Consider the following 13,039-nt stretch of genomic DNA (forward strand, 5'->3'; position numbering starts at 1 on the left):
TAAATACTTGTATATGAATACTTGTTCTAAAGAGGACTCTGGCTAAGTTGAGAATTGTACTATCCTGTGCAGCATCACTGATTCTGTATTTAAATCATAATCATGGTATCTGGATATGTTACCCTTCCTTTAATATCATTTGCTGGCCAGCGCTCTTTAGTTCAGTCACATACCTAGTGAGCTTGTTCTTTTGCTTATAAGCCTCCTACAGCCACCTAACATAGCATAACTTTATGCTGCTTGAAACCTTTGGAGCACTGTTGATTCTTGGGTGTGCCTCTACCCATGTTTAAAAAGGATAAAGAAAAACAGAAGTTCTGTTAAGTAGATCTAGTTAGAGTAATTGTTTGCCTAAATCAAATTTCAACTTCCTCATAAATATTAGTTGTGCAGGAAAGGGAGTGATTCATATCAAATTATTTGTATGGTCACATGTGACCAACTTCACTAAAGTTCCTTTTGGCAAAATTATGTACATGTATTATGATTAATTTGTTTATGGGGATAAATTAAATGAGATCACCTTATCTGATACCTCTTGACTTGCTACACTAGTTGGCTCAAAATAATGTGCAAATATAATGCCAAATTGTTCTAAAGGGACTACAGCTCTTAGCACTGTCTCATACAATGTTTAGCCCTCTCTTGCAGCCTGACTTATAATATTTTGCCTTTGTATTTCTTTAATGTGTGGTGACCTTGTCTTTATACTTGGTTCACTCTGTGGAACATGCGAAATGGAAGAATAACTCGCCAGTTGCTCCACAAGAGGATTTATTTTGATGTATGGTACCTGCTTCAGCAGAAATTTCACAGGCTGTATGCCTTATCACTGTTGTTCAATCATTTTCATGAGAACATTAGTGAGCAAGTACATTTAAAATACCCCAAGACCTAGGTAAATTGAGTTAGTTTGTGTGTTTCTATTGTGAATGTTTACCCTGTGCAGCAAAGAAAATTCAAATTACACTTGCTATTATGTTGTAAAACATTTATTAATCTGACAGAAAGATTTTTTTCTTGTAACAATAATTTTGAATAATCCTTGTAATTTGTCAAAGCCATTGTGTTACTGTATCAGATCACTTCAATTTGCAAATTGTGGCTCTGGATGTTCCTTATAAATGAGATTGATTTTTTTAGCAGTATACCTCTTTCTGTTCACTGGAGTAGCTTTGGATTTTGATCGTAACTGTTTTTCTGAAATTCATACTTGGCTGGCATCCACTTCTACTGTTCAGTTTTAAATTGCGCAGTTGTATTAATAAATGTACTGAGGGTGACTAAATTGAATATTTGTTGTTACTGTGGTCTAGCACCTTATGGCGCCAAACACAACCCGGCTCCCTACCACTACACAGTGATTATCTATGTGTAATATACTTTTACCTTCTCCAATGAGTTATTTTATAATGCCTGCTTGTATGGGCAAATTTTCCTTCCATTGTTAATGTATTAACATTATAAAAAGAGTCTCCAGTTTACCATGTTGAGAATATTTGTGGTTATGAATTTATAAATCGATGTCTCACTAATAGAAATTCCAAGATCGATACAATAAACAAAAATGTAGTTTGTTAATCATTCACTAGTAGTTTATTGATGATTCATGCATAACAATATACAACAATACAGAGACAGTTTTAGCTTTGAAACTACTGCTCTATTTCTAACTGCAGTGAGACTGACTTTGTATGGGGCTGCTCGGTCTGAGGGGAAAGTTATGTGACAATTTGGACGAAGGTAGTCATGTTATTTGTTACTTGCTGAGGAAGTAACATGTACTCTTGTTCCAAATAACAATGTCATCCAAGTTAAGACCTTAATTACTCACCCCTGTTTCTAGTCACAAAACCCTTTTACTGTGTGGCAGTACTTTCCTGCATCTTATTTCTGAGATGGAAACTGCTGCCCCCCAAAAGCTTGAAGAACATCCCCAACCACACCTGAGGGAGCTATCATAGCTCTTCATGTTTCAGTCCTGTATGTGAGTATCTGCAGCCAGAAAATAACCTGTCAGTCCCCTCCAAAATCCTCCATCACCTCACTCAGCAGTCCCATTCTCACCCCTAGATATTGCTTTGCCAATCTACTCTATCTTCTTCAGCCCCTGAAACCTCTTTCATGCCTTGTATGTTACAATGATCTGAATATCCAACACTCTCATCAATTTAGCTTTCTAAAATTCGCCCCCTACAGAAGATTCAGTTCTCTCAACAGGCCCTAGCGCAAAACCTGATTTAACCAAACTGGACTAGTGAAAGATCTATTTTTCCTTACTTGTTCCTATGAGTAGAAGGAATTCTTTACTTCCCATATTACTGACCACAGACAGCTGAAAGAGCACAAAGAACATTGTTCTGAATTGTTCTCACTTGCCTTAAAAATTGTCCAAAATCCCTCCCACACAGTCACACTCTGACAACTATGCAAGGATTTCTCACCCCCAGTCTGGCTTCTACTTTATTCCCTAAGTTTCTCCTCACTATTCCAACATCACAGCTACAGAATAAACAGTTGTTCATGACCTTGAAACCAATATTTAGCTTATAATTCTTCCAAAACACAATGTTCGTGACTGTGGTCTTGGACTTCGGTGAGTCTGTCTCTTACTGAGGATATCTGAAAACTACCCACCACATCACTTAGCAAACCTCTACATTTTCACAGCTTTCACCAATCCCATATTTCAAAAATACCATCTCTGGGGCCTTACTGCCCATGAGAGTCAGTTCTGCAATGGGACATAGGAGTTTGTCAAATATGACACTAAATTTGCCAGAGCTTTGCGAACAGTCCAGAAACAGCTTTCTGTGACACCAACAAAGATACCATCAGTGTGAACCAGTCCCTTAACAGTACACCTCGTATCACTCAACAGTATTCAGGCCTTGAAAAGCTCAAGCACATACTGTGTCATGACTTCCTATTTCAACTCTTTTCTTAATCTTTCTTCACACAGGTCATTCACCTGTGGTCAACACAAGTGGAACACAAAATAAGAAGAATCACATGTGAAAGAAGCCATGCAATATACTGCAGTAAATATCAATGAAAGGATAACAACTAACTAACTGTTTACAAACCAACAAACAGTGGCTAACTGCAAACTCAAGCACCTAGTTTCTCAACATGCTCTACACCACAAATCTATGATTTCAAGAGTTTTATGAGTGCAGTGGTGCAGTCATTTGAGAGGACAATGGTTCAAATCCCTGTCCAGACACCCAAATCTAGGTTTTCCATAATTTCCCTAAATTTCTTCAGACAAATGTCTGGATGGTGCCTTCAAAAATGGCATGGTCAATTTCCTATGCCTTTTGTATATTGAGCTTCTACTCCTTCTCCAGTGACTATACAGTTGAAAGAACATTAAACTCTGATCTTCATTCCTTTTTCTCAGCAGCTACTTCAGTGCCCATGCCATTTTGATGCTTCTCCTAGCAACAGCTCCCCTGAAATACATAAGTAAGAACTATTCCTCCAGTATACCCTCCATTCTGAGAATCCCTTTGGTCCCAATCCTCTATATGTCCCTTTTCACACTTTTTAACTTATCCTTACTTTTTCCCTCTTGTCATTTTCTACACCATTCCTCCCCCGCCCAAATCCTTCACTTATCTTTCCCTTTCATTCTTTCCTCCCTCTCTCACTCTGTCTCTACTTCTTTTTCAGTTTTGTCATTATTTTTTCAGTCCTTATTTTGCTATGGTTGCTGAGAACCACCTGTCTCTCACTCTACCATGTCTCTCATTGACTGCCGAGTCACTCATAAATAGTCAGTGTTACCACAGTTTCAGAAGATTATGTTTGGCTGTCTGTTTGATTATGTGTTTGTGTGGAACATTTAAATTAGACAAAAACCTGAAGGCTAGTAATCTCTCAGTGAAGACACATGTTTCTAAGTCACTCAGCTATGAATGAATGATTGTGTTTCTTTATTTTTGTTTATGAAATCTATGTTAGAAATAGTTGTTAAAGTTTAAGCTCACCATCTGTCAGAATTGAGGTTAATTCGGATATATTAAGGCAATAACTGAAAATTCTGAGAAAGAGGATGCTCTCCAAATCTATAATAAATAACAGTACTGAAGAGGTCTTTGATAAGCATATATTTTAATTGTATTTTTCAGCCTCATATCACAAATAGGTATTATGCTTTGTTTCAATTACTTGGCAAGTAGTCTAAGATGATTTTCACCAGTCTGATGATAACTTGTTAAGAGATTAAAACTGTTTATAACACTGTTTATGTCTCTAAAGACTGAAATATACATTAAAAGAATTTTGTTTACAAGATGGTCACTGGGTTCCGCTAATGCACTATATCTAGTCTCTGATATGCACAATGGTGATATTTGCTTTTAAGACTTTTATAGTACTTTACTTGACCACTATATTATTATGTCCCTCTAAAAAAGCCTAATCCAATGCAAACCTTCAATAACAAAAGAGCATTCTTGATTAAATTTTAAGGTTCCATTTATAATTCACACTGGACCATTTGTAACAGTATAAATTTTCAATGAAATTGCTTACCTTTGTAGATATTGTGTCCATTTGCAAGGGCAAGAACACCAAACTCACTGAAGGAAGCCACCAGTAGCAGCCAACCAGAGAGAAACTGCAATAGCAGCATTCTTATTTCTGTAAGGAATTAAAAATTGATATGCTCTTGAATGCATTATATACAACCTGTTAATTAATAAAAAGATATACCAGTGATAAAGTAAGCAGTTAGTAAGAGATTATTGTGTTTTAATGTTTTATGAGGTATCTGGATAGTGCCACTAAAGACTGTATTTCAAGAGATTAATATGAGAAGAATGACATTTTTAACAAAATAAACTGGGTCCTTTCATAAAGAAATCTTTATTTTACCAAATTTATCCCCATTTTCATCACCATCAGTTAAATTTCTGAATATGGTGCAACATCTCAGTAGCATAGATTCTGGTTACAGCAGATTTTGATGCAGTATATATTTATGCAGTTTATATTAATAAAAATAACTATATCTGTGTATGTACACTCCGTGTCTCCTCCTAAACCACTGGATTGAATTCAACCAAACAAAGTACATGAATCACTTACTATCTGTAAAGAAGCTCTGTTGGGATAAGAACCACCTTTCTCCCACAGAGATTAAGTCAGAGCTGTACCAAGGTGATCCAGCACCCCTGATAAAACTGACAAAGCTGCCTCCATCCCCTCCCTCCTGCTGTAAAATTGAGTTTCAGCTATTTTTCTAAACAGATTTAACCAATATTATTGTAAGTAGGTTTAATACAAATGGTGAAACTGACTGCCCTGTGAGATTTGATACAACAACTACACTAGTTTAGTGCGTGTCAGAATTTCAGTCACATTAGAATAACAACAAAATACCTGCTTTTTATGGTCTAATGACACTGGATGCTTGAGCAATGTAGCTGATGACCAGTGAGCACTATCTGATTACATGAGGGTTCAACTAGATGAACATAGTGTAGGTATCTATAGACACAATGGCTAACAACTCTAGTAATGTTGGAGGGAAGTGCTCTAATCTAGACTCCCCCCCCCCCTCCACCACCCACCACCCCCACCACCACCATCCTCCTACAGCTTGCCCTGAATTCTCCTGAACTTTAGTGGGACCAAATGTAAATAGCAGTTTAGGCTTCTGCCACTCTTTAGCAGCATGCACAAGTCAAGTCCCCTGCTCCACTTGTTGCTTATCAGTGTGCCACTACATGTTTTGACAATGGAAACAGTTTATACGTTGTACTATATTTTTCTTTATTCCTGCTACATATTGGCAGGTGAGCCTTTCAGTCTATACGTATTCTTGAATGGCAAGGTTTAAACTTACTTTTTATGACCAAACCATTTGATTTAGATGTTTGGTTAAAAATTTATTCTATCAACAAAATGTAGGCTGAAACCTGTAAACTGGACTCCCTTCAGCTGCTTAAACTACCCCCCCCCCCCCCCCGCCACACACACACACACTTTTTCATGTTTAAAGTCTGACTGTATTATGAGTACACTCTCTTATTCTCTTGGAATCCCTTTTCAGATTGAAAGATGATACTAAGGAAGGCTGATCACAGAGACTGGAGACCATTGGAAATGACTAAAGTGATTGATCCAATTTAGAAGAAAAATATGGATTGGAAGAAGGCCGGTAATAGCTTAATGTTCCAAAAGCAACAGTTATGATGTCATGCTATGATGTCATGAATTACGGTAAACCAGTGGAACCATAAAAACCAAAAAGAGGCAGACCTGCAATTTTGGGTAAAGATTTTGAAGAAGAGCTGGTTTAGCATCATCTTGCTGTCGAAGCTTCTATCTTTTAGCTTATTCATAATGACTTGTGAGGAATGGTCATACAAATGGCAAAAGAAATAACTCTGAACACCCTTTCAAAGATAAAATTGCTGGGTAAAAGTAGGTTAGTCTTTTTCTTAAACACCACAAAAGCAAACTGTCACAAATAAAGCCTACACCAATATCCTACAGCAGGGCTCTTGGGTCCAACAACAAAAACACAGCGAAATTCTTTTACCATCTGTAATATATTATATTATACTGACACTGAAACTAGTTTATGTTTTCCTGATTTAATGACATTTTCTAATTTTGTTTAGTATTAATCAACCATAGAAATTCCAGGTAGAAATATCAACAATGTGCAGCAGATCTGGTAGATGACATGGCTGCTTTCACAGGTTGCCCATCCCCTGATGGGGTAGGATAAGCCTGTGACAGGACTGGAATAGGAAGTGCTGGATGGGTGGATTAGGAAGGTTTGGCACCTGGGTCTTCCACAGGGATATGATCATTGTGGCAAGGGTTGGGATTGGGAGAGGTGTAGAGATGGACTAGGATGCTGTGGAGGTTGGGTGGGTGACAGAATACCACTTTATGAGGGGTGGGAAGTATCTTGGGTAGGATGTCCCTCATTTCAAGGCATGATGATAGGTAATCAAAGCCCTGGTGAAGGATCTGGTTCAGTTGTTCCAGTCCAGGATGGCACTGGGTTATGAAGGGGACAATCCTTTGCAGCTGGCTTTTGGGGGTGGTGGGAGGATTGGGGTCATGAGGGGAAATGGCATGGGAAATCTGTTTGCACACTAGGTCTGAGGGACATTACCTGTCTGTGAAGGCCTTGGTGAGACCCTCAGCACACTCAATAAGGGAGTTTTTGACACTGCAGATACGCTGTCCACAGCTTTATGGGAGGGATTTTTTGGTGTGAAAGGAATGACAGCTGTCAAAATGCAGATACTGTTGGTGGTTGGTGTGTTTAATGTGGACAGAGGTGCAGATGGAGCCATCAGAGGGAAGGAGGTCAACATCTAGGAAGGTGGCACACTGGGTTTAGGAAGACCACCTGAAGCAGATGGGAGAGAAGGTGTTGAGGTTGTGAAGGAATGAAGATAGCGTGTCTTGACCCTGGGTCCAGATCATGAAGATATCATCAATGAACCTGAACCATGCTAGTAGTTTGGTCTTTGGGAGGCCAGGAAGGTCTCCTCTAGATGGCTCATAAAAAGGTTGGCACAGGAGGGTTCCATGAGGGTGCCCATGTCTGTGCCGCAGATTTGTTTATATACCTTCCCTTCAAATGAGAAGTAATTGTGGGTTAGGATTAAGTTAGTAAGGAATGAGGTAGTGGGTTGGGAGTGTATCCTACACCTTCAGGGGCTGGGTCACCTTTGAATGCTGCCCTGTCATTTACCAGCTCTGCTGAAATCATTGTACACCTCTTTATATTGGTATGACTGCCAACCAGCTGTTGATCAGGATGAACAGCCATCACCAAACTGTGGCAAAGATCAAAGTAGACAACCCTGTAACACAACATGCAGCTGAGCACAGCACACTTGACTTCAACGTCTGCTTCACTATCCAAGCCATCTGCATCCTTCCCTCCACCACCAGCTTTTCTGAACTACACAGATGGGAGTTATCCTTACAGCACAGTCTCCGCTCCTGTAATTATCCCAGACTCAACCTGAGATAACACACTGCCCCCACACCCTCCACCCAACAGTTTCCACCCCCTCTGTCATATCTCCTTCCCATTCTCGTCTCCCACCTTGTTTATTTGCAGCCTCTTGCCAATGCATCCACCCATCTTTCCCCACTCCTCTCCTTTCTTGTTCCTTTTTTTCCCCCACCTCCCTGCCCACTATCTCCTGACGCTGCAACTGTTGGCAGTCTAGTCCCTTCACACTTCACCAGACGGTGTTTGTCTCTCTCTCTACCTGTACAGTACTATTCCTTCCCCTTCCCCACCTCCTCCAGATTGCTGCTTGCAACCCACATGATGTTTCGTTCCAGCTCAAGATGCTAGAGTTGGTTGTCATGTGTGCATGACGCATGCTTGCTTGTGTTTTTGTGTGAATGTTGTGTGTGTCTCTCTCTTTGCTAAAAGAGGCAGTGGCCGAAAGCTGTATGGGAGTATCTTTTAATTGTGCCTGTCTGCAACTTGATGTATCTTCTTTACAGTAAATAGCAATCATTACTTAGTGTTATTTTGGTTATTTGTACAAAGAGCCCAAATTTGGCAATTGCTTTAAAAAATCAATAATTGTAATATTTTTGAAAATATTTTTATAAGAACTTTTCATTATATTTTGTAAGAGTAAAATGTAAATGTTACGTACCATTATAAAGTAAATATTAGATGCTTTTAAAACATAAGTTTATTACTATTTTCAATTTTTTCAATCAAAAACAAAACAATGGTCTGATACTGGGCATTTTCCTCTATTCATCAGTCACAGAAGACTTATTCTTGAATTATTTTTTTAATTATGCTGCAGATCGTACCAACCAAAATTTGTGGGCACCAAAATCACTAACTGTGGAGGCAAGCAAATTAGATATCACTTTCACCATTTTTGCTTGTTTCTTCCACATATGGACCTTGCTTCCATCATCGTGCCTCGCTCCGTTACTCAGTTGGCAGGAAAAGGCAAAAATCAGAAACCTTTAGTCAAATAGAATATTTGCTTCTGCACACAAGTTCTACAACTGCTTTGAGGTCCTACAATACCACAGCACAGGAGCACAACAATTCCACTGTTGGATATGAACTAGTTGTGTAGGCAGGAGCTGCATAAACTAAGCACATTGTTGCCACATAAAACAATTTACTAACATAAGTATCTTTGGTAGTAATCATTTTTTATGATACTATGTGGGTGAAACGAGACAGAGAAGTAACTGTGACAAAAGCACATGTTTATAATCGTAGGCCAAGGTAAAGGCTATTTCTCAAAAGCAGAAGATAGAAACACAACAGGCAGGAGAGCATCTCATGATTATTTCTTAAATCATCCTTTTTTCTGTTTTTTTCTGATAGATTTTTGCACTCTTTCTGTGCTGCACTCTTAGTGGATGCCTATCTTGTCACTCTTTCAGTGTGGCCCCGGGTGAGACTGAGTGTGAAAGACAGTGACATAAAACCATAACTTAGGAAAGTCAATCAAATTTATGCTTACTATCTGTACTATTTGTAAAATGGTTTATTTAGGTATAAATATGGGGGAAGGTAATACACCTGTGTCACCCCTATGGATGGAAAAGGGGGAAAGAGAAGTTGTGATGTATAAAAGTATTCAATAACAATCATTATTAGTATTGAATTCATAGTTTTCAGGGATGCTTGGTTCATTGGTTACAGTACTGATGACACTTCAATCCTATGGGTAGAGGGTGGAGACAGTAGGGAACCAAAGACATTGACATATCAGCATAATATCTGAAGCAATTTCTACTAATTTTGGTACTGATCACCTATTATCTGGAAAAAAAATCATTGTGGCAGTAAGACACCTCTAGCACCATCATGGCAGTGTGTGGAGGTAAAAAGAGGTGACATGAAAGCACAACTCAGGATTGTCCAGTGCAATTTTAACCAAATTGTGTACATGAATCCATCATTATTTGTATAAAAATACTGTGGGAGTAAGGTCAATGTCACAATCGTAAGTGGGCACATACCGCCAAGTTCTTTGTAAATTTCACTTGATTTTGTAATCACTGAAATAACAAATAACACCCTTGAAGTTCCATTTTGTTTCCACATCTCCTTCTGTAGCTTCATTTACTTTGTCAGGCATTGCATATGTGATATATGTATATGTGAGTGAAGCCACAGGTAAAAAGCTAGTCTGATATAAATTAACTAGTCCGTATCTTCCATAACAAAAGAGAAAAATGGATGTTAACAATATTTGACAGAGAACTGCCCATTTATTAGCCATAAAAATAGAACAATATCAGGCCAAGCATACAAACAAAAATACGAACAAGTAATTTCTATCTTCCAAATACAAACATAACTTGAGTAACCTAAGCAGTGAACGAGTACCTTACTTACAAACATTCCATCCTGCAGCTTGATCAACAATAGGATATTTTGTATTGTTGAGGTAGACAATTTGATTGTGACTATCCAGTTACACTGAGAACTTTATAGAGGTCACTCAAATGCAAAATTGGGACAAAATTTGTGAATCAATTGAGACACCACTGTGGCTGAGGGGTCATGCTGGGGGGTGGAGATGGGAGGGGGGGGATTTCATGTCTTACCAGCCTTGATTATTTAGATGTTATAAGTATTTGTACTGGAGTAAACTAGGAAGGAGCACAGGGACTGTTTTACAACAGTGCAGTTCACAGGGATAAGATATACGCAGCCCATTCCTTGTGTGGAATGGTGGGCTTCACTACATGCACTGTGTGCAACTCTGTCCTGCTCCTTAACTCTGACCGCATTAGAGGAAACAGGAACAGTTTTTGACATCACTATTCACATTTCTGGGACTGAAATAACATTTCATAATGCTATTCTACAATCGGACCATACTGCCAAACACTACTCAGTAAAACCATGGCCTCATAATCATATAGCATATATGAGGGCTGTTCAAAAATTATCTGACCTTATTTTTTATTGTGGAAACCAACAATGGTATTGGGGTGTATGCCCAATCTCTATGTTTGTAGGCATATGTAGTGCACATGCCTGACTTTTCACAGCTGGGAAGCAATAAGTCGCTGGCTAGCCATTGACAAGTGAACATGTATAAGTGGTAATCATTGGGTGTTGGGAAAAATGACAGAAAAAGTGTGACAACATTATTGACTCAAATATTGTTTTAAACTTGGTGGTTCTCAAGCTGAAGCAATCTGCAAGTTTCAAGAAGTGTTTGGGGATGCAGCAATGGGTATCACACAGATAAAGGGGTGTTGCAACCACTTCAAAGATGGCTGCTTATTAGTGAAGAGTGAAGCATATTGAGGGAGGCTCTCAACATCCACAAATGAGGTTGTTATTGATCACATTATGACCCAGGATAGAAAAATCATGACCAGAGAACTTGAGGTTAAAATTAGTGTTGGATCACTCATTCCTTTTCAATGGAGCATTTGGACCACAGGAGAATCTCAGTAAAATTTGTGACAAAGTTGATAACAACTGAGCAGAAGAAATTTCATTCAGAGTTTGCAAAGGACAGGCTGGATACTGTGAACAGTAATCCCAAATTCCTTAACACACTGGTGATGAGTCCTGGGTTTATGGATATGACAAAGAAACAAAGTTCCAGCCAATAAGAAGTACTACCAAGAGGTTCTGTGTCACCATTATGAAACACTGATACAGAAATGGCAGGAATTGTGGACAGCAGGCAATTGGCATCTTTACCACAATAATGCACCCACTCATAGTTATCAGCTAACTGAGAACTTTTTGGCCAAACACAACACTGCTGGTTAACCTTTTGGGATGTGAGGTCATGGTCCAAGAAACTCTTCCCTTCCTGACATTTCATCCAGGACTGTACTGGACATATTCAAAGGTGCTCCTCCACTTAGTTTTGCTGAATGACCGGTCAGATGTCCAAGAGCAACATATATGTCACTCTCAGACGTTCAACCAGTCAGTCGGCAAGACTCAGTGGAGGAGCACCTCTGAAGATGCCCAGTGCAGTCCTGGATGAAACGTCAGGAATGGAAGAGTTTCTTGGACCAAGACCTCACATCCCGAAAGATTTACCAACAATGTCATCTGGTCTTGAAAGCCTTCATTCTACAATCAAACACAACACAGCTATGGTTTGTCAGCCTCCTTATTCCCCTTACTAAGTGCGTTCTGGTTTTTTTTCCTAGACTGAAAAAGACTCTACAAGGGATCAGATGTCTGAAAAGGGAAGACATTATGCTGAATTTGACACAGCAAATGCACGCCAAACTAAAAGAGGCTTTCCAGCGATGCTTCAAACAGTGGCAGCAGTGTTGAGACAGGTGTGCAGGAGCTAAAAGGGACTACTTTGAAGATGACTAGTGTCAAACAACTGTATCTGAACAACAATTGATTTTATAAACAAAACTTGGATACTTTTTGAACTGCCCTTGTACATAGACAACTATCTAATTTACAGTATACATCACAGAGCATCAAACCAAGTCTCTTCTTCCTCCTCCCTACCCTCGTAATTTTCCATACCACTCATTTCTTTGGACAACAGACAGTGTGACAGAAAGGCCTGATGAGTTATGTTAGAATGCTGTTTGCAATAATGTGCTGACATTCAAGTATCACTAGTAGAGACAACAGCTGCTGTCAATAAGACAGTGACTAATCTTGGATTATTTCATCAGTAATCATACTGCTTGTTGGTTTTTGTCTCAGCATTTTCAGTTGACATTTGTTCATTGATTTTGCTGATGTTTTTCCAATCAACAATTTAACTCTTAAAAAAGCATTTAGGCACAAATGATGTATGAGAAGATTTTCTATTTACATTTTGTCAAAAATCAATTAAAAAATACACACTGTATTATATTTCAAGTTATCAAAAAGTTTAAGAGTGACATGAATAGAACCTGAAAGAATGATACTGTACCACTTTTAATGAATGCCAGTTACTATGGAGGTAGACTAGTCAACTGGAGAGAAGTTACGATATATGACGTTGAATAATATTGAAAGTAGAGAAGATTGAGACATTTTATAAAGCTCTATCTATTAAGC

General features: G+C 38.7%; 1 protein-coding gene across 4 annotated transcripts in view; it reads right to left on the reverse strand.

Annotated features, from left to right (window-relative positions):
* The window catches only part of LOC126416565 (uncharacterized), a 215,516-nt gene that overhangs the window by 154,021 nt on the left and 48,456 nt on the right, over positions 1-13,039 (reverse strand). For all 4 annotated transcript variants that reach the window (XM_050084311.1, XM_050084309.1, XM_050084310.1 and 1 more), the window contains exon 2: positions 4,540-4,647. In XM_050084311.1, coding sequence (XP_049940268.1) covers positions 4,540-4,639 — 100 coding nt within the window. In that variant the 5' untranslated portion in view covers positions 4,640-4,647. The remainder of the gene's footprint in view (positions 1-4,539; positions 4,648-13,039) is intronic.

This window comes from Schistocerca serialis, chromosome 8 (assembly GCF_023864345.2).
Source record: "Schistocerca serialis cubense isolate TAMUIC-IGC-003099 chromosome 8, iqSchSeri2.2, whole genome shotgun sequence".
Lineage (NCBI taxonomy): Eukaryota > Metazoa > Arthropoda > Insecta > Orthoptera > Acrididae > Schistocerca > Schistocerca serialis.